This window comes from Actinia tenebrosa, unplaced genomic scaffold (assembly GCF_029948245.1).
Source record: "Actinia tenebrosa isolate PJP-AT-01 unplaced genomic scaffold, QUT_ActTen_1.0 PGA_scaffold12__29_contigs__length_12842862, whole genome shotgun sequence".
Lineage (NCBI taxonomy): Eukaryota > Metazoa > Cnidaria > Anthozoa > Actiniaria > Actiniidae > Actinia > Actinia tenebrosa.
Window position 1 is genome coordinate 5,642,126 of NW_028292572.1, and position 22,823 is coordinate 5,664,948.

General features: G+C 37.1%; 1 protein-coding gene across 1 annotated transcript; it reads right to left on the reverse strand.

The window, feature by feature from the left end:
• Nucleotides 1–5,583: 5,583 nt before the first annotated feature.
• Nucleotides 5,584–21,638, reverse strand: LOC116307007 (ectonucleoside triphosphate diphosphohydrolase 1-like). Its single transcript, XM_089028380.1, has 10 exons — nt 21,517–21,638; nt 17,484–17,605; nt 16,365–16,485; nt 15,672–15,828; nt 13,674–13,845; nt 11,221–11,451; nt 10,225–10,491; nt 8,670–8,792; nt 7,825–7,959; nt 5,584–7,017 (listed from the first exon to the last, which is right to left on the reverse strand). Exons 1-10 carry the CDS (start codon nt 21,563–21,565, stop codon nt 6,799–6,801), a joined length of 1,596 nt encoding a protein of 531 aa, XP_088884506.1. The 5' UTR covers nt 21,566–21,638; the 3' UTR covers nt 5,584–6,798.
• Nucleotides 21,639–22,823: the final 1,185 nt, after the last annotated feature.

The following is a 22,823-nucleotide window of genomic DNA, read 5'->3' on the forward strand; positions in this document are numbered from 1 at the left end:
TAATTAATAGCAAAAATCTACTTTTAACATCTACTACGAATATATTTCTTGCGAGAAAAGGGGATTTTTATCGTTATTTAGTGCGCTAACTTACCTTTTGTCACCAAAAAAATACCCGAATCTGCCATCTTTTTTCACATTCTCGCATAGCTAAAATCCAGTAGAATGCCAGCCACAATGGCCGATTTGATCACGTGAACTCTTAGTGCAAGTCATCTATTAGGAACGCAAGGAGAAAATGAGGAACAGGAATTGCCTCTCAGTTATAAATCTTAATTCATCCAACATTTTCTATCTTACCCCTAAATGTTCATGATTATCGTTATTTGCTGGAGCGTAGTAATCATTGTTCCCCTCCGATCCGCTCATCTCTTCAAGCTCTACATTCGCTTCCTGTTCATCATGATTGACAGCTCTTGGATATCTTTCTTTCCCACCATGTACCGGACAAGGAGCTTTCGCACCCTTTTCCTTTCTTGTGTACGGCTCTTCTGTAGTGAAGTCATATCTATTAATCTTGATATGCCCAAAGTGATGCTTAGGAGACATGACTACACCAGCCTGTGAGTAGCGTTCTTGGAATTTCTCAGGTTCACTACTAAACTTGTTGGAATGATAAATACGTGAAGAGAAAGCATCGTTGCCTACAACGCTTGCATTCGGAGGAACGCAATCACTATTCGAAGACCATGGAGGTACAGGCATTGGCTCCTTTTCATATGGGCTTGGTAGACCGCCATATCTGTTAATGGAGTTGGTGGTCACAGTCGACAACAGATGTGGGCTTTTAGTATAAATGCTTGCATTTGTTTTGGGGAACTCTGAACATACAGGGGATCTGTTGATAAATATAGGCAATGGACGTAGTTAGGCCCCAGCCAGCTGCAGGGTATTTTTTTAATATCAATTGCCCTATTTCACTATGACGTCACCGCTTGTTTATGTGGGGGATAGAATCGCCAAATCCAATAGAAAATTCAACAAAATTTTCTCCTAGCGAAAACAGTTTAATCTAAAATGGCCTGGTTTTCAGATATAATATGTGTTAATATGTACTAAAAAAAATTCTGAGCGTTTGCTGTCTATTCTATTTCTCTTCGTGGATTGATACGGGTTTTAGAACAATTTTCGGTAAATTTGCCTTGATTTGACCCCCTCCGACGACCATGATCCTTTGCGTTTAAACAATAGATTGTTTTGATTTAACGTCATAGTGAAATAGGGCAATTCGTCTTCCATTTGGTGCAATGTTTATCTATTTCGAACCACGTGTTATTTCTGAGAGGATAAGATTTTTGTCACGGTTGTATACATATTCATGTATCTTAAATATCATGCGCAACTGTTAAACAAAGAATGATACGCGAGGGAATGACATGTGGTCTGAAATGGGAAAACATTGCGTTTTGCCTCTGAAAGCCAACCCCATTGACTAACCTTGCTTCGTACTAAAAAAACCCTCCAAATTTCATTGAATCCTGAAACAGCCTCAGGACTGGTAAAAGACAGTGCACGGCTAAAGGCGCGATTACATGAAGCAATTTTCTCTGCAATTTGCTACACAATTTGCCCGGAGCATTGCAGCGAGTAACCTACAGAACAGTTTGAAAAATGTTGCGAGATAAGTTGCAGCAATCGTTGCGAAAAGTAGAATTCGTTTAGGTGCGTTTAGTTTACACGGAGCACTTTTTCTCTGCAACTTCACGGTGCAACTACAGTGTCTACACAGTACAACGGAGACGCAATCGTTGCCAAAAGTAGAAACGAACTCTACTTTTCGCAACGATTGCTGCAACTTGTCTCGCAACATTTTTGAAATTGCGCCGTAGGCGAGTGTACCACCTCTACAAAACCTTCATTAATGAGATTACTAGTAATACTTACCCTGTATCAGTATTGTTCATTTGACTGTATGTTTCTTTCTGCATTTTTCAAAGAGTCTAGGCTGATGAACTTCTGTGTTATATTCTGTCTAAAAGAGAAGAGGCTCATTAGCAACAATACTTGTAAATGCATTTATAAAGAATATCAAGAAAATGGCATCCGGATTTTTGAGATGAGTATGGACGAGCATCGAAAAGGTTTACAGTAAGATCGTGATATAATGCAGCCTATTATAATTTGTGTTGAAATGTGGCTTACTCTATCAAGTGTCTTTCATTTACTTTCTTCTAAGAGTGCAATCATTTTGGTAAAATGAAGAAGATCAAATGCTAAAAACTTCAATCGACGTACCAACCAGACCATTGGAATTTCTTTGTGTTTTCTTCTTTTGCCCCGTAATTTGAGCTTCTATTCTTTGAATAATACCAAGCTAAGCAATATGAAGCTAATATGAATTGAAGTAATGAGCATTTGTCAATCAAACAAGAGGCCAGACGCGGAAGGCTTGTTGATTTCAGTCAAAGACACGACACAAAAAAATATAAAGTTTATCAAAACAACTTCAACAGAAAAGAAAAAAGTTTATCAAGACAGCTTAAGGTGGCTCGACTGGGTTTTGCTTGTGGCGTACCTTCGAAGTTTGAAGGGAAAATGCGTCGCTGCCAATAAATTAAATTCAAATAGATCATTATGACATGTCTAGAGATAGATTCAAGTTTTAAATGATATACAATTTATCATGATCGGAGTTACCATAGCAATACAGTGACGTCATGTCATTTTTTTATACATTCCATTTTTGGCGAAATCAGACGTTTGTTTTAAAAATTGTTTAACAGAACTTAAAGTTCATATGTTTGTCTTCAAGTTAACGAAGTTTCGAAGATTTGTATGGAAGCGTTTCGAAATAATTGCCGTCGGAACTTTTGGGCAACAGAAATGTAAACAATCCAAAGCAATTAGTTCATGTGACCGAAACCTTTCCTTTTTGGACTTGGGAAACTAAGCTTTTTTTGGGGTCATAGTGTTGTGTTACTATTCCAATAGTCCTTCTGAGAAATGGAAAGAAATCGCGTTATTCGATTTCGAGAATTATGATTTCAAGCCTAGTTAGTAAAGTTGTGCCTTTTGATATCTTGTCAAAGATTTCACTTGTCTTTACTAAAAACGGTCAAACTCAATAATCCGATGATGAATTTTTTTTTAACTTCCAAGTCAGTTACTTTAGATAACGCATTTAAATACCCTAAAGTTTCAAGTTCATTGAAATAATTTAAAACCGTCAAATAATATTCTCAATCCCGTAAACATTTGTATCCTAATTCTAAATATGCGACCGCTTTCTTCACTCGCACTTTGTTTATATCGTTACGCCTTTCTATTGTCCAGAATATTTCCAAAGTCGTGCATTCCAACACCTCACGCTTAACATTCGAAGTCTGATTGCTTTCCGAAACCCTTCCGACTATGATAATTTGTGATTGCAATTTCATATATACTTGATACTATACCCCACTCTAAAGACAAAAACATATTTTACTAAATAAAGTTTAACGAGAGTACTAGATAGTCGTGTGACAAGTGTTTTTCTTTGTTATTTGCTAGCTCATAGAAATTGCAATCACAAATTATCATAGTCGGAAGGGTTTCGGAAAGCAATCAGACTTCGAATGTTAAGCGTGAGGTGTTGGAATGCACGACTTTGGAAATATTCTGGACAATAGAAAGGCGTAACGATATAAACAAAGTGCGAGTGAAGAAAGCGGTCGCATATTTAGAATTAGGATACAAATGTTTACGGGATTGAGAATATTATTTGACGGTTTTAAATTATTTCAATGAACTTGAAACTTTAGGGTATTTAAATGCGTTATCTAAAGTAACTGACTTGGAAGTTAAAAAAAAATTCATCATCGGATTATTGAGTTTGACCGTTTTTAGTAAAGACAAGTGAAATCTTTGACAAGATATCAAAAGGCACAACTTTACTAACTAGGCTTGAAATCATAATTCTCGAAATCGAATAACGCGATTTCTTTCCATTTCTCAGAAGGACTATTGGAATAGTAACACAACACTATGACCCCAAAAAAAGCTTAGTTTCCCAAGTCCAAAAAGGAAAGGTTTCGGTCACATGAACTAATTGCTTTGGATTGTTTACATTTCTGTTGCCCAAAAGTTCCGACGGCAATTATTTCGAAACGCTTCCATACAAATCTTCGAAACTTCGTTAACTTGAAGACAAACATATGAACTTTAAGTTCTGTTAAACAATTTTTAAAACAAACGTCTGATTTCGCCAAAAATGGAATGTATAAAAAAATGACATGACGTCACTGTATTGCTATGGTAACTCCGATCATGATAAATTGTATATCATTTAAAACTTGAATCTATCTCTAGACATGTCATAATGATCTATTTGAATTTAATTTATTGGCAGCGACGCATTTTCCCTTCAAACTTCGAAGGTACGCCACAAGCAAAACCCAGTCGAGCCACCTTAAAAGTACACTAATTAAACTATTCCTACGCTGATCTCACGTCGCTTGCTTTCCCATTTTAAATATCATCACAAGTATAAGATCTGAAGATCGAGAGTTTTGAACCGTGTTTTTTTTTAATCAAATGATTGTTCTGACATGAACTCTAGACATGCCACAGACAATACAGGAATCGTTAAAGAGAGACAATCTGGACCAACACTTTAACTTCTTGAATTACAAATCGTTTGAAATGCCAATCCAAACATTTTTTATAGGCAGATGACAGTAATGATTATTATTTGTAGCTTCAAAACTGAAAGTAGTTTTGCCGGGAGAAGAAAACGAACCAAGCCAAGTTAGTGCCTTCGCCTGCCTTTGCACTATACTCATAGCTCATTAGCTTTAGTTTACTATACTCATCAAAGCTCACAGTAATTTCACTTCAATTGTAAGTAAAGGATAATGAAATCAAGAGTGATATTCCCGTACATGAAGAAAGCTTTTTAGGATTGCAACGAATGAATAAGCTTAGAAAGGAGTGACAGTCCTTGGGTTTATCTCAGAGTTTTTGCAAAAAAACAGATATCTTCTTCAATTGAATTTTTGATCTTGTTTCATTCTCTTACAATGAGTAAAAAAAAAAAAAAATACAGTAAAATAAAATAATATTTTACAAATATGCAAAGTTTCATTCAAGATTTTTTTTCGAGAAAAAAGTCCAAAGCTATCTCACCTTTGGTTGAACAGGTGCGTTTGCAGACAAGTGTGCTGGCTTCAGATCTCTCGTATTCACTCAATGAACTATTCAAAACTATTGACAGAGATGGGCTGACAGCTGATCTGGTTGTGTACGACTTGTTTTACTCCAGATCGAAGATAGATTTCTCCGCAATTTTTTAAAAACCAGAAATAACTTGCAAAAGGTGGACGATTAAGCAACCTTGCTCAAAGTTGGTCATGTCTGGGTTAACAGGCTTGGCGCGTGCAGACCCGGGAACCAATCAATTTGACCTATTATGATTGACACTGAGAATCCAGTCAAGTGCACATCCCTCGCGATATTTCACATTGAATCAAACTTTTAGTGTTCTTTTTTCCCCCAGTATTCTTTATTAAATATCTATTTGTCAAATTTAGGCTCGAATATTAAAAAAAAGAAGATAAAATAGATAAAATGAGGGCAAATAAAGAAAAACAAAAGAGACCGAGAAAGTTTATTCCTCATCGTTCTCTTTATTTCCAAATAATTTTCGCTTTATATACATCTATTTCCCATCCATTTTCTTACGTTTTCAATCGAGCTTTTAATTTTGGATGACAAAATTATAATATTTCAATAATTTCTCAATATCAAAATGATTTTAAATTTTTGTTTTGTCAAGTCTTTTCCTAAAATCCTATAAAACTTACTGAGTAAGAATTCTATTTTTACAATTAGTTTTAAATTCTTTATTAATAACCTATTGAGTTTGTGTCTAAACTAACTGATATCTAGGACCAACCAACATTGATTTTCATATTTTCACACCGAGGCTATGCAGTGTGGATCATACTTATTCTCTTAACATTCCCAACATTTTTATTGACTTATAACTCTTTAAGCTATATGACTAAATTTCTCTGAGTTTTTGAAAACACATCGATTCCAATAATCGTTTTCTTTAGTAAATTCTAAAGGCTCTACAGCCCCCTCCCCCTCCCCCCACTAGTTTTAAAATTATAATTATAAATGGTTTACAATTTTTTTAAAATTCAAAGAAATTAAGTGACGTCACTGCGAACTTCGAGCTCAGATATTGTATTCTCATCCTATAGGTCTACTAGTGATGTTCTGCTAGTATCAAGATAAATGGCTGCTGCAAGAGGAGGATCGTCTAGTACCCCTAGTGCCTCTGCGCGCTTAGTTTTCAATATGGCGTCACGTCATCTCTTGTGTTCTGTCTTGTGTGACTTTTCTTGTCCGTAGCAGCGGAATTGGGCGGCTACCTGATCAATGTTGTGTTGACCTTTCACTGGGAGTTGTCACACCTTCTCACACAGTCAGTCTACTTGTTTATGAGACAGTTAAATTTATTAAATAGCCACTTCGGCTTGGGCGAAGTGTTCTCCCAATTCAGCCCAATGTCATTCCCTTGAAAATAATATTCCAAAATTTGTTTGAGTCGTATTCGTATTCATGCATGTGTCTTATGCGCAGCCGTTAAACAAAGAAATGATATTCAAGAGAATAAGACGTGGTCTGAAATGAGAAAACATTACGCCCACGGAGAAGACCTCTATCGACACTCCCTTTCCTATGAAATGAAGAAATGCTCATTTTTAGACTTGTCTCTGCCACCATTGAATCTTCTCGTAAAGTCTTGTATTTTCTCTATCCCTGTTCTAGCCAATCAGATTGAAACACGATATAATGGTAAAAAATGGATTTCTAAATCGCCAAACCTCCGGTCGTCAGTCGTTTTCGATCGATAACCCTTCGTGTTGTCATTATGAGAAGGAGAATTCCAAGGCCGATCAGAACAGCGCCAACAAGGACTACAGCTAAAAACGCCTCGGATTTGACTCGGTACTCGGGCTCCTCATTGGGTATCAGGTTCGTGGCGTTGATCATGAACCCCAAGGCCCAACCAAGGGAACGTTTATTTACCTAATTGTAATTTTAAAATAAACAAATTCTAATGTTAGGCTGCGTTCATAATGTAATATAATGTAATGCCAACAAGTAAAAATGCACAAATTCAAATATATGAAGGCTCTTTGATAGCCCACGGATCATCACTGGCACAAGTTAACAACATCCTTCACAAAATGAAGGCCAAAATGAAGAAGTAAAAAACAGAAAAAGATAGAAGCTTGAAGACGATTGAGGTGAGTTTTAATTTTTTTTTCCGTAAGTCAATACATTTTCTGTAAGACCAAAACTCTTGATGATCTGTACACGCAAAAATAACTTGGAATAAACTGATAATCAGTATTGTACAGATAAAAGCAGGTATAGTATATATTCAATTAAGAAACCTTTCAATTTGGGGCAGTTTTTTGATTGGTTACCCCCCAAAAACGCAAGGCATTATGGGGATGTGAAAGTAGAGAATTGTCACTGCCATCCAACATGGCTGCCTTCACGTGATGGTGCAAAACCTCTATTCATAGTCACGAATCCCCCTTAGTTACCGTTGCTATGTCCCACAAACTTCGAATGTTTGATCCGACAAAAAAATATTTAAGACTATTTGACATCCCTGTATCTTGTGAACCCAGTTAGATATTTCCAAAATGAAAAATAAAAAAGGGTAAAAATATCATTTTCACTCTCCCGTTCCAGTATCGCACTCACTGCTCCTTCAGGGCTTGCATGAAAATTGCTATGCATAAATCTAGTTTCCCTAAATGGTGTAGTTTTACTGCAAGACAATCTATCCAAATATATCATAATAAATAAAGATAGCCTTACCATGTTCTGAAACTTGACCTGAGTAGAGTTGTCTTGGATGTGATACCCCTTGCTTAATAATGTGTAAATATATTGTGCATCAAAACATGTTGCCCTCAGTACAGCTATTTTAGACGGAGATGCTCCGTGAGTAACCTGTGATGTAACAAAAAAAGGTCAAGAAAACAATACGAGACCCCTTGGTAGCTCCAGGGCCGTAGCAAGGTCAAAAATATTGGGGAGGGGGGAATGTATGCAAGCAAGCCACGCCCATTTATATTGAGAGACAGCCAAAGGTTCATTTGCACCACAAAATAAACGCGAAACGTCACCAATAGTCCCCTTCAAGGTTCCCTGCGCCATCTTGAAAGGTAGCCGGGCCTTTGCATCAAAGCGAAAAGAACGGTGAGCTTGCAATGATAGAGACTTTTTTTAAACACCTTGGACAATTATTCACAGATCCCTATCATTGCAAGCTCACCGTTCGTCTCGCTTCGATGCAAAGGCACTGCTACCTTTCAAGATGGCGCAGGGAACCGTGAAGGGGTCTATTTGATGAAATCGACGGTAATTAGGTGGTTGTAGGTTGCACTTAAATGGCTTTATTTAAATCTAGTAGTATTCTGTATTTATGAATCACGACACGGCCAGCTTCATGCAAATTTCAGCTAATGCAAATTTCTGTTGCACCGTGCAATATATGGCATTTCAAAAATAGCCGAAGCAGTTGAAAAATTATTTGGGGGGGGGGGGGGGGGTAGCCCCCTTTGCCCGTCCCCTTGCTACAGCCCTACAGCTGGGATAACACTAGTAAATAGTGCACAAATTCTAATACATACGTTATTACAGGAATTCTTTCTACATACCTGTGCCAAGGTCTGACTGCATATTTCGTCAGCTGCTTCCTTGAACCTCCCAAGACTAATATTAGCCTTTTCGGTTGCTGTTAAGTTCAGGTCGCTAATCACGTAATAAAAACTAGAAAAAGCCTGAAAAACCAATAGAAGTTTTTGTTAATTTTTTTTGTTTTTGTATTTTTTTATATAAAATTCGAAAATATTAACAAAACGGTTTACTTGAAGCTGTGCAACTTACAATCATTAGTAATTATAACAGTAACTCAACTTAACTCAACTTTTTAATTATTTAGTGCCATAATTTACAATAATACATAAAGTTAAAGACATTTACCTAGTTAAAAGCACAAGCTAATTGCGACAGATAAACTGATTGAAGCAATTAGCTAAAAAAATTTGAAAATTTACATTTTTTAGGTCAGGCACTGAAAAAGTAGTAGTAAAATACAAAAAGGGGAGAGGGGAGTACAGTAGTAAAAGAACCTCCGAAAACATGAAAAAAACTCTGGCAGTGACCATCCTCATTGTCCATACCTTACACTACCCTCCACTCCTTTCTATATATACAGCTATTTCAAAAAAGGTTGAATACTGCATACTGAATAGTGCATTCCAAGACCAAAGTGCATTGTGGGTCATAGCGACATTGTCTAAAGTAGGATTAATAACAACTTTTATTCTATTTTTAGTCAGTATTCCATCTGAAACAATATACTAACTACATGTAGAGAGTTGATTGTTGTATATTTACTTTTTATTTCAAATTAACGACACCCACAATGCCCTTTGGTCTTGGAATGCACTAAACAGTATTCAGTATTCAACCTTTTTTGAATAGCTGTATACATAGAAAGGGCGCTATATAAATCATACATCATTATTATGATTACATCATCATGTATGTAACAACTATCATGTATGTAGGGGTTCACGTGGCGTTAACGTGGGGTTCACGTGATCGCTCCTAGTGGTAACGCAAAGCCGAGCGATTATTTTGTAATTGTTGGTGATTTGCGACTATGTCGATATTTGCATAGTTTTTATATAGACCCCTTGACCTAATTCCCTATCTGGGGGCCAAAACAATTAAGTTTTCTTCTCTAGAGATTTGAAAACATTTTTCATGTAAATATTTTTCATTTTTTTGCCCCCAGATTGACGTCACACGCAAGGGGTCTTATGCCTTTATATTTATTACCGCCGTTTGCATTACTACGCGGCCACCCCAGACATAAATCGCGTCGTGTAGTTTGCAATAGACTGCCGTCAATCAAACACCTCATTCTACTTGGATGTACTCAAACTCTTTGCAATCGCTTTCGGAACTTTCCTTCGTGATGTCTGACTGAGAAAGTTTGATAGAAAAGCCAACTCACAGATCCAAACGTGTATAAATGGCGTCAACATGAATGATTGACGTTAGTCTATTGCAAACTACACGACTCGATTTGTGTCTGGGGTGGCCGCGTAGTAATGCAAACGACGGTAATCCAATCTACCATCCTATGTGCATCTTACGTGACCTTTTGTGCACCACGCCAATCAAACCAAAAATATAGCTCACCATATATGGAATTCCTTCAGTAGATGGTTGATAAACACCATTAAATGAGCATCGTTCTTTTGAAGAACATTGAGTGAAGTTAAACAGCTTCTGTACTTGTTTTATACACTGCGTCAAGTTAGATATACCGTTGAATGTCACAGCACTGACTCCTGGAATCAAGCGCATTTTCACGCAGGGGGGTTGGGTCAGGTATTTGATTGACCTCGTCTGTGAGAGGCCTATTTGTCCACACGGGTCGTCAATAGTTTGATTTTGTACTAGTGCCTAGAAATGAAATGAAACAAGCAGTTCTTTTTTGTAAATGCTAGCTATTATTTTAAGTACTTAGAATAGCAATGTGATAAGATTCTTCGAGTATGTTGTATCCATTATGCATGTGTCTTCTCGTGCGCAACCGTTAAACAAAGATATGCTAGTTAAGGAATGGTATACGCTCAAAATAAAAGGGTCTCAAATTGAGATGGGGGGAGGGGGGGGGGGGGGGCAACAGATCTAGAGATCGGAGGATTTCGCAAATAATCAAGTACGGATTTTGGATCTAGAGTAAAATTTTAACGGATTGGCGGATCCTGCAAATGCATGGGATAAAATAAAAAATCTTTAAATATATTTATTCAAGTGTCTAGTCGTTCTAGCGCTTTCGCACTAATTGGGGACCCTTTTCACTCACACGCACTACCACTACATTCAATGTTCTATGCACACAACGCTCAGCTCACATGTTGATTTGTACGGAAGGAGGATTGCAGACTTATCTCTCTCTCTTTTTCTGTTTTGTTTTGCTTTGCTTTGCTTTGCTTTGCTTTGCTTTGCTTTGCTTTGCTTTGCTTTGCTTTGCTTTGCTTTGCTTTGTTTTTTTTCCTTTGCTTTGCTTTGTTTTGTTTTGTTTTGTTTTGTTTTTTGTTTGTTTGTTGTTTTTTTTTGCTCTGGATTTCGTTTTTTTCACGCTACAGAGTTCGGCTTAGTTCTTAATCCAAAAATTTCTTGACATACCTTATTAAAAATCAAAGAAGCCATATATCTTCTTTCAGCTTCCCTTTTTCCATAGCACAGATAACTATGGGTATATAACTGGTAGTTTCGACCATACGCCTTGATTTGATGGAGAGATTTTGAAGGTACTACTTCATTCTTATTTGGAGAGAAAGTAATTTGTGTCGAGGCTCCACCCATGTCGAGAGCGCCATACAAGTGTGCAGTGGACTCACTTCCATTTGGCGACATCTGTAAACAGGTACCAAAATAAAGAAAATTTGAGCAAATGCTGAACTAACATGGGTAGCGTACGCTGCTAACGTGTCGTCTTTCACCGCTGTGAGTCCAACGGGTCGGGTCGCTGGTTCGAGCCCTGCGTTCGCCACATGCGAATTGAGTTTGTTTGATGTGTTGTTCTCTCCTATGCTACGAGGGTTTTCTCCGGGTTCTCCGGGTTCTTCCCAACAAGGAACAAGGAACTTAACTCCATCAAGGAGTGGGTTACTAGTAACCATCTGTCAATCAACACTGTAAAGACTCAAGCTCTCGTCATCGGAACGAACACTTACAAGTACAATCTTCTATTGGGTGATAATCCTGTGAAAATCAAGGACTCTTTAAAGATACTTGGCGTTACCATTGACTCAAAATTAACTTTTGAGGAACATTTAAATGTCCAGCTTAATAAGGCTTATGCTAAGACAAACGCTTTACGTAGAATAAGACGTTTAGTTCCAGCGCATGTTATGATTCAATTATATAGGGCTTTTATTTTGCCTCATCTTGAGTATTGTAGCCCTGTGCTGGTGGGAATATCTAAGTCACTCTCAAAAAAATTAGAAGAAGCCAATTATTATATTCTTAGAACTTTATTAGGCCTATCTAAATCTAATTCTTATGACAGCATTCTTAAATCAATTAATATGCGTACCGTAGAACATAGGAGATATTTCCAAGTTTTAGTCTTACTTTTTAAATGCATCAAAGGGAATGGCCCTAGATATATTAATGACTTTTTCAAATTTCGTACAGTTAAGTATAATTTAAGAGGCTCTGGTACTAAACTTGAGCAATATTCATTTAACAGTAAATGGCGTCTTAATTCTTTTGTATCCATAGCTAGTCATCTTTGGAACAATTTACCATCTAATGCGAGAAATGCTGTTAACGTAAATAGCTTTAAGAATATCATACGTAAATTAGACTTCATACCTTTTATATATCGTTAGATAAATTTTTATTTATCATATATTGGATTTTTTTTTTTTTTTTTCTTTCTTATTTCCTTTATTAACTTCCCATTGTAAATAGATATTTATCATTTCATATTTTATATTTATTGCATATATACATATATATATTATATTTTATATCACTTTAATTCAGGTTATTTCTTAATAGATTAGTGCACGTGCGCATTTTAAACGAGTATGTGAAATGCTCCTAGGCGTTATGTGGATAAATAAACTATTATTATTATTATTATTATTCCCTCCCATACAAAATCAACATGTGAGTTGAGCGTTGTGTGCATAGAGCAATTCTTTACTATTTATAGAAGTTACATCCAGTACTATCTGTGTTTTGACTGGAGGGAGGGGGGGGGGGGGGGGGGCAATTAAAATTCCTAAGCTTGGGGGATCTTGATTTCTGGTTTCTGGTCGTAGAAATAGTAAGAGTAAGTATAGAGTATTATAATAAGTAAACTTTAAGGAGACTTTAACTTAAGACATGCTTTGACTAAACAGTCGCTAGTTGCATATTGATTGCCCCCACCCACCCCCCCAGGAACTCCAAAAAAAAGTCATGTGATTGACAGGTTTTGCACCATCACGTGATGGCAGCCATGACAGGACACTCAAAAAATAGAATCTTTTTGCTCTTTCTCGTGTAAGCCAGAAGAAACCAGAATCAATATACCTCATTCGTGGTGTGACAATGTTTTCCCAATAGACCCGTTTCGAATTCCAAATTACCGCTGTGTTTCTTGATTACAGACTCATTTGCACAGGTTAGTCTCGAGTTTGTGCAGAATATTCACGTGTTCCAGTCAAGGTCCGTCGAGTTTCAAAGTGTTTGTATTGTTGAAGTTGTGCATTCTTTACTTTACCGTTGGTATTTGTGAATATTTAGACACTGATACGAGGCTAAGCCTGTGCAAATGAGTCTGTAATCAAGGAACACAGCGGTAATTTGGAATTCGAAACTGGTCTATTCAGAGTGACAAACCTCTGGGGGAAATGAAGAGCTATTACTTTGAAACTCGTCGGGACATCATCGTTATTCTTTTCGTATCCTTTGGGATACTCATGAAATTTTCGAAGAGTAAAAACAAAAGAAAATGAATTCTCTGGAGGTTCGTCACGCTGAATTGGGAAAACATTGTCACACCACGAATAAGGTCTATTGTTCCTGCCTCCTTTCATGGCTGAAAGGAAGGTAACTAAGGAAGAAATGCAAGCATCCATTACCTCTCTGTAAATCAACTTTCCCATAGCATAGTTGACCGTCACCCAAGATGACACACCCTCTTCGTCTCCACTAATTATCCTCGCATTATCATCTGTAAATCGAAACGGTGAACTACGAAGGGTCTGTCTGACAGATTCCATTATCTTTCTTGATGCATCTTTGTTTCTTTCTCTAATAATAAGAGCAAAATTGATGAAACAGGGCCCCGGTTTATCAAATAGAAAATATACAAGACTGTATGATAAGGCCAAACAAAAAAATAAGTGTGTTTCCTGTTGCATGAGATAAATAATTGGGGTTGGTAGGTCGGATTTCTCTTTTTTTTTTACTGATACAACAGTGGAAATGAGCTTACTGGGAACTCTGTGGTGCATTTGGGAATGAAAAAAATATTAGGGTCGGCAAAAATTGGCAAGAAAATTAGGGTCGGTCGCGCAACAGGAAACACACTTTTTTTTTGTTTGGCCTAATCAAACAAAAAAAAAAAAAAAAAAAAAAAAAAAGGGCAAAAGCAAAAAATCCTGCTTGTTTTTTACTAGGGTAGTACTTCCAAAATAGCGAGTGCCTAACAAACCTGTGGCCCTTGTTCTGTGATCGATTGGAAGTTAGGAGTTGATTTTTGAGGAGGGAGGAAAACCGGTGAACCTGGAAAACCCTCGAAGCACAGGAGAGAACCAACAAACAACTCTACTCACATACGATGCTGAGCCCAGCGGGACTCGAGCTCGGGTCGCATTGATGAGAGTGAGCGCTCACACGGCTACGCCACCTGTGCTCCCCAAAACACCTCATAGAAATATCAAACACTCTCTCATGACCTCTCATCTTGGCCCCGGGGGGGCTACTTCGCCAGAATTTGGGTAGGAGTGTTCCGCTGGGATTCTGAAAGGGGTACCCTGTTTATGACAAAAAAACTCAAATTTGTAGACCCTGTTTATGACAAAAGACATAATTTATTGCACTGAGTTCCTTTATTTAGTTTATAGTTATAGTTTATTCCACTGTTTCAATTATCCTGTCATCTCACGTATCGTTTTTTTACGACCATAATAACCAGTTTCGGTCAATACGAAAGTAGAATCCCTGAATATGACAGGAAACTCAGGAAGAAAGTGAAATTGAAGTGGAACTTGAGTGAAATTGCATACCCTGTTTATGATAAGGAGCTTGAAAAACCATACCCTGTTCAGCGGATCATCCCCATATTGCCCATATATGGGAGTACCCCCCCCCCCCCCCCCGATCTTGGCTAACCATTAGGCTATTACAGGTAGCTTGTACCTGATTTTTTGTTAATCATATTGATGACTTGTAAATATTATGAAATAGAGGTACTAAATAAAAAAGTATGTATGTATGTAAAGTATATATACACCTACTTCAATAAATGTTGTCATCACCAAAGGCAATAGGCAATACGCAAAAGCGATAGAAGATAGGTCATTCCAAGATCCAAGAAAAGCTCAAATGAATTATGTTTTTGCTTCTTATTCTCGTCAAGAACATGGACCTTAGTGTGAAGACTGATTCAATGTTGTTTGTAGTCAACGAAACCATTTCCATGTCGGAATGACATATTGCATTTGGCGATGCAACGTTTATGGAAATAGTTGTGTATCACTTCAATGATTAAGAGAAACAGAAAAAAAAATGTAGACATATTTTTAAGCCTGAGATAAAATGTTAAGGAAACAAGAAAAATAGAAAAAAATGAGATGAATTGATCAGAATAGACCCCTTCACGGTTCGCTGCACCATCTTGAAAGATAGCCGTGCCTTTGCATCAAAGTGAGACGAACGATGAGCTTGCAATGATAGAGATCTTTTTTAACACCTTGGACTATTATTCATAGGTCCCTATCATTGCAAGCTCACCGTTTGTCTCACTTTGATGCAAAGGCATGGCTACCTTTCTAAGATGGTGCAGGGAACTGTGAAGGGGTCTATTGACAAAGAGAAAATATAAAAACAGAAACCATCAAAGATTTCAAACTTACTCAACCAGCCTCATGCCTGCAGTAGCTCCAAGATAGATAGGTGTTTCACTCTGTTGGAAGGAAGGGACTAGTTTCTTTGCAGTACTGTCTATGCATGACTGTAATGATGATCCAGCTAGACCTGGATTTTTTGTCACATAGCTAGAAATACTGCCACCTAGAGAAAGAAACAAATGTATTATATTATAATATTAAGCATGATCCCTTTGAGTAACTTGAAGCAAGTCTCTCTCTCAGGGGGGGGGGGGGGGGTACTCCCCTACATTTGCTATATGTGTATGTGCCGCCAAAAAGGGTATGGTTTTCAGCGATTCTACTCTGGAACAGGGTATATAAATCGCACTCGCTCTGGGACAGGGTATATTAAATCACGCTCTCTCCTCTCTGGAACAGGATATCCATTTTTGTAATACCAGAAAAGGGCATGGTTTTCAGCGATCTTGCTCTGGAACAGGGTATGAATTTCAGCAATTTTACTCTAGAACAGGGTCAGGGTTCAGTGGGCTCAGCGGCACATCCCTACCCTAAACAGGCAAGAGCACCCCCCGGGGTCTCTCTAAGCCTTCATCACACCTCATCATCACAGTCATTTGTAATCACTATTTTAGATCAGCTAGAAGATAGATACTGTATCTGACTTTGGTTCATTGATTTTGTTGACATGAATGATCTAAACAATGGTTAGATCTATACCTTTATTTGTACACAATCCAATCTGTTCAACAAGACCAGTACCATGAATGACATGATCTTTAGACCATCGATAGACCATTAGCTCAGTGTGGGTAGAACCAGCATCAAGTACTACGCCATACTATAAAATACAATTAAAATATGATAATGATAATAACAATAATAACAATAATAATAATAATAATAATAACAATAATAATAACAATAATAATAATAATAATAACAATAATAATAACAATAACAATAATAATAATAATAACAATAATAATAATAATAACAATAATAATAATAAATAATAATAATAATAATAATAATAATAATAATAATCACAATAATACATAAATAATAATTATAACAGAAGAAAAAGAAGAAAAGAAGAGAAGAAGGAGAAGAGAAGAGAAGAAAGAGAAGAAGAAAAGAGAAGATGAGAAGAAAGAGACGAAGAAGAGACGAGCAGAAAGCCCAAGCCATCTCCGCTCCCCTCCTCCTCCGCCGCCTTCTAGCCTCCGTCCGCGCGCTTCCGCCCGCCTCCTACCGCCTCCCCTCCTCCTCCTCATCCAAGAAGAAGAAGAAGAAGAACGATGGGAAGTTCTTATCTAGTGCATTTATACATCTCAATGCACTTTACATTTTATATTATGATCAGTGGAGGACTTAACAGGCTGCATATTAAGGCGCTATTAGCAGCCATGCAGCTTACAATCATGAGTGAAATTAGTACATTAGTGTTAGTATACCTCCAGATTGGGATACCTGTAAGCTGTTGAAGCAGGAGACAATCCCCTACTCTTACAAAAATAATTCAACAGGTTCTTTTATGTCCTCCATTTTTACTGCAGGTTAGGAAGGGTTGGGAGACAGGGCCTATGGTTTAAAGTCCTTATCCCAGAAGACTTGAAGGTCTAACTATTATACAAATACAATACACAATATATATATAATGTCTAATACAATAGCATTGAAATGTAAAGAATGAATGAATTAATAAAATTGGATGGATGGATGGATGGATGGATGGATGGATGGATGGATGGATGGATGGATGGATGGATGGATGGATGGATGGATGGATGGATAGACATTCAAAATTCAAATGTAGCTCACAAGAACTTGAGTTACCTCATATGAAATCAGTGTTTGGTATGCACAGATCACTGCAATAGCAGTTATGCCAAGAATCACCATTATCACTGCTGCAACCCCAGCAAAGTAGTCTTTAACCTGAAGTTTAGAGCTGGATCCTAAAGAACATTAAATACAAGAAACAAGGTTGGAATTAAGCTAATAAAAATACAAATAGGTATCCAAATACGAAATTCTGCCATTATGTTTGAGCCCCCAAAAGCCGATTGAAATAAATTATTGGCATTAAGTTTTATGTTTTAATTTTATGGGGAAATGCAATTTTGAAAATTACATTATTAAATCTAAAAGGCAGCCACTTTGTTGTCACAAAGTGTGGAGCCCTGGCCCCCTTAGCTCCCCCTCTGCCTAAGCGCCTGATCTATGGTAGTTTTTCTCTCAGGCCCCGTCTGCACTATGCCAGGTTAAATTTGAATCCGAATTTTTATTTATTCGGTTAAGCCTACCATCCACACTAGTCTGGGCGAATCCGGAACAATTCTTCACCAAAAACAAATTTTTTCGAATACAGTCTCCAGAGTGGAACAATTTGAAAACGCCGGCTAGCTGTATAAGTGTGGACGGAGAACATTTCGTATCTGAAATTTTTCGAATATGATGACGTCATGATTATCATGAATGGGAAGGCTAAAAATTCACTGCAGGCTCAATTTCAGCTTCGATACACATGCTCAGATGTGCAATGAAGTGTTTTTGCTGCCTCTGATTGGACTAGTGTGGACGTGAAACATTTTATCCGTTTTCATGTGTGGACGGAAAACTTTTTTTTCGGTTTCGGTGTGAAAGTTGCGGGTTTAAATTTATCCGGCAATAGTGTGGACAGGGCCTCAGTGCATTGCCTATCAAAGTCTGTCAATATGATGTGATAGCTCTTTCACATACCACGTGAACAAAATTTTACTGTCTCGCTCCCAATGTTTTCAAAGGTAATTGTCATGACAAACTGTAAGAATGACCGCTTCTGATTAGCTTAAAAAATTTTGGCCTGAAAAACTGGGTACTGCGGTTTGAAAATTAAGACTGTATATAGCTATGTTTGGATGAAAGTTCTTTCTCAACAATTATCAAACTCATGAATAATTCATGAGGAAAACACAACAGAAATCACTACCGTGAAGAGTGTTGTAAATCTGATACAGAATTGTGGTCATTTGCATAAACTTAAATTTGGATTTTCTTGGCCAGATTCACTTTAATTTTGAAAATTTTAGTGTAACACAAAGGAACTAACCTAGACGTTTGATAAGTAATCTATAGTATTCGTGTCCATGTTGTATCCAATATACAAACTCTCGGCTTGAGTTTGTATATCATATACAACATGGCAGTCATACTGTATATATTACGCAATATGTTGTTTCATCTTGTCTTTGGCTATCATCATTCAAAGCTAATGCTTTTATAGCGATTCAAAAACAATAATACATGATGATGATGATGATGATGATGTTGAAAATAATAAGTAATATATACAGTATGAGTGGCCATGTTGTATCAGATATACAACCACGAGGTGTAGCCGAGTGATTGTATATCTGTTACAACATGCACACGAATACTGTATATGACTTATCAAATGTCTAGGTTAGTTCCTTCGTGCTTCACTAAAATTTTCAAAATTAAAGTGAATTTGGCCAAGAAAATCCAACTTAAAGTTTATGCAAATGAACAGTTTTGTATCCGATTTACAACACTTTTCACGGTCGTGATTTCTGTTGTGTTTTCCTCATGAATTATTAATGAGTTTGATAATAATATTTAAATCAACTTTGTTTAACAACTGCAGCAAATAACAGTTCACACTATCAAACCCTCAAAATGGGTTTTCTTGTGCCTTTATATATAACATACACAGCGATATGCATAAATTCTGATACTTTTGTTTATACATAAAAGTATATCAAAAGTATATTAGAAATTATGGGATACCATCTCTGATATTGTTATCAGAAAGCCCTAGTGATAGGCAACCCAAATAAATATCAGTGATGATATCCCATAATTTCTGATATACTTTTGATATACTTGTATAATACAAATTTAAAGAATCAGAAATTCTGCATATTGTGGCTATTCTTCGATTGCATGTTACGTCATCGCAGCCTCTCGGGGGAACGTTGGTGCCATATAACAAAAGATTTCTCATTAGCATCTATTGTTAACAGCACCACAATGGCCACCATGCTTTTGTTTTTTAGCTCTCTTGGGAATGCTTGCAACCCATCAATATATATATATATATATATATATATATATATATATATATATATATATATATAAGAAATCTGTGAATCAATTTTCCGTAAAACAGTGCTCAATACATCGATAGAAGTAGAGCAGAATATTTGTTTGAGAAGAAAAAGTCAAGACAACATTTTTCCCGACAAGCCTGTTTCGTGAATTGCTTCACTCTTCAGGGGATTTAATGATAAGAATATTCGTTACTATCATTTATATAGAAAAAGTGTACATAATTAATTAGTGGATACAGTTTAGCTGTTGCGTAATAATGCTTTGTTTCTGTGGCGGCATGAAGATACAAGTTCGTTGCGCTTATTTAATGATGAGAGTTCCGGTCGATAAATTATTAGAAACTTTTCTTTAAGACAAAGGTTACATCTTTTGCTGGAGCTGTTGTAGGTGGAGCTTGAAGATAGGACGCGCCATAAAATGGAGTAGCTGATATTACCGTTCTTGAGAGTCCAGATGTATTTGCTGAGTTCAGTCGAGTTTTTATGTTGTTCGTGGCGGAATGAGGCGGTGTGGTTTCTGTATCGTGTTTTGAAGTCGTTTTCTGTGAGTCCTATGTATGTTGCGGTAGTGTTGTTGTCCTTTCTTGTGACGGTGGCTTGGTATACAACTGATGATTGGAGGCAGTTGCCATTAAGCGGGCAATTGTTCTTTTGTCGGCAGTTGCATGTTTTCTTGTCCTTTGTGTTGTTTGCGGTGTCGTTGTCGTCTCTCGGTGGATGTAAAATGCGCTTGTTATGATTGTCAATGATTTGTTTGGCATTGTTCATGCAGCTGTAACTGATCTTGATGGTGTTACGATTAAAGACTTTCCTAAGATTATGGCCTCTAGGAAAGTGTTTATCAACTAGGCCAAGGAATCTCTGTCCGATATTGGTGCTGACATTTTTGCTAAATGGGGGGTTGTACCAGAGTATGCCGTTTCGTTGTCTGTTTTTGCGTTTTGTGGTCGCGGTTGGTTCGTAGTTTAGGATGTACTGGTATCCGCTTTCGTCAAGTGCTTTTTGATATGGAGGGGCAGCTTGGTCGAAGGATGCTTTGTCGGATGAAAGGGATGACAGTCGTCTGTTGATGCCGGCAGGTATGTTGTTGGTAGTGATTGGTGGATGGTTGCTCTCACGGTGGACGTACTGCAGTGTAGTGTTAGGCTTTATGTAGGGCTGGTCATCTTCATGCCGCCACAGAAACAAAGCATTATTACGCAACAGCTAAACTGCATCCACTAATTAATTATGTACACTTTTTCTATATAAATGATAGTAACGAATATTCTTATCAGTTAAATCCCCTGAAGAGTGAAGCAATTCACGAAACAGGCTTGTCGGGAAAAATGTTGTCTTGACTTTTTCTTCTCAAACGAATATATATATATATATATATATATATATTGGAATCTCTTGTACATACAAAGTCTTAAAAGTCTTAATGTCTTTGAATTCAATATTTTTTCCGTAATGCAACCTTCCCGGCCCAAGAGCATTTCCGGCATTTAATCGAGAAAAAACAATTTATCGCACTTTTTAGATATATCAAGTTCAATAGCAATGCAGTCTAAAGTACAATAATACAGCTTGAACAATTAAATTGTGTCTCATATATTATGGTATGAAAATGAAACAAATATAAATTTATAAGCATATGTAGTGAAAGTGAAAAATGGAGGGTGCGATGGACGCACAACAAAAGGAAGTCAACCAAACGAAGTTTGGACTTTAAAAACGTCAAAAAATATCTAATAATTATGTTGTTTTCTTTCTACCTGCGACTCCTGGCCGTCTAAGAAGAGGTGTTTCATCATCGCTTGACATTTTGAAGGCCAAACAGATTTTCTTGGGTGATTTTACTTCGTTTGTTGGTTCGTTATGAGATGGATGAAAGCAAATACCGCCAGGCGTCACTGGATAACACATGCCGAGCGCGTGACAAGGGAATGTGAACTGGTTAAGAAAATGAGGATCATTCGTACTTAGATTAACTTAGATTCATTTGTCATTATCATTTTCTTAATATTTAAATTATTTATTCTTAAAAAAGCGAATATTCTGACTTTCTATGAGGAATAATAATGAAGATGTACATTGCTTCTTGATTGGCAGGCTTCCTGTGTTTTTGTTCCATAAAATTGGGTTTCCTGTGTTATTTATGATGGAGGAAATTCTTTACTTTGTTTAATGTCGGGACCAGATTCAATTGTTCCTGCCCTCTGTCATGGCTTCCATCACGTGACGGTGCAGAGCCTCTATTGTCTGTGTGGTTGTTGTAGGATTTGAATTTCGATGGAAAACCTGTCCCGGGTTTTGAATTCCGCAACCCTACATCAAACAATAGAGATAGGGCGTGGTTGGTTTTTAAACCAGTTAAGACGCACGTGCTCGAGTTCGCATTGAAATTCAATGTCAGGCCTCGTCCTACATTTTAACCTTTGCATACGAACTTCATGCGAATCAATTGATGCAGTTTTTCCGAAATTCCTCTGCACAGAATTCAAATGACTATCTTTGCTTCGCCAGAGTACTCAGAAAAATCTTTCACGATCATGCGCAGCTGGGCACGGATTACCCGACATTTAAAAATTTTTTTGACGATATCACAACTAAAACGAATTGTCATCGAATCAATTAAAGTTATGAAAATCGTCTTGCAAAAAAAAAAAAAAAAAAAAAAAAAAATGTATAAGTAGAATTTAGTTTCAGGTCACCCATCCTAGTACTAACTTCGCTCACCCGGACTTGACTTAGAGTCATACGCCTAAATCCAAAATGGCGCACGGCCGGGTGAAAACGAGGATCCTGGGCCAAATTTGCAAACTTACCGTATTTTCTTATAATTTGATGCCAAAAAATTTCTGTGTTCCTGAATGACATGAAAGAAAGACCGGAACAAGAGAACAAGTGTATACTTTGCATTGACACCATGTTAATTCTTCGCATTTGGCCCTGGATGCCTCGTTTTCATGTAACTACCTCGGCCGTGCGCCATTTTGGACTTAGACTTATAGAATGCATAAAAAGGTTTGTTCGAGTTTTAATTTTGGTTATGGATTGAGCTGAATTTTCAAAAGTAAAT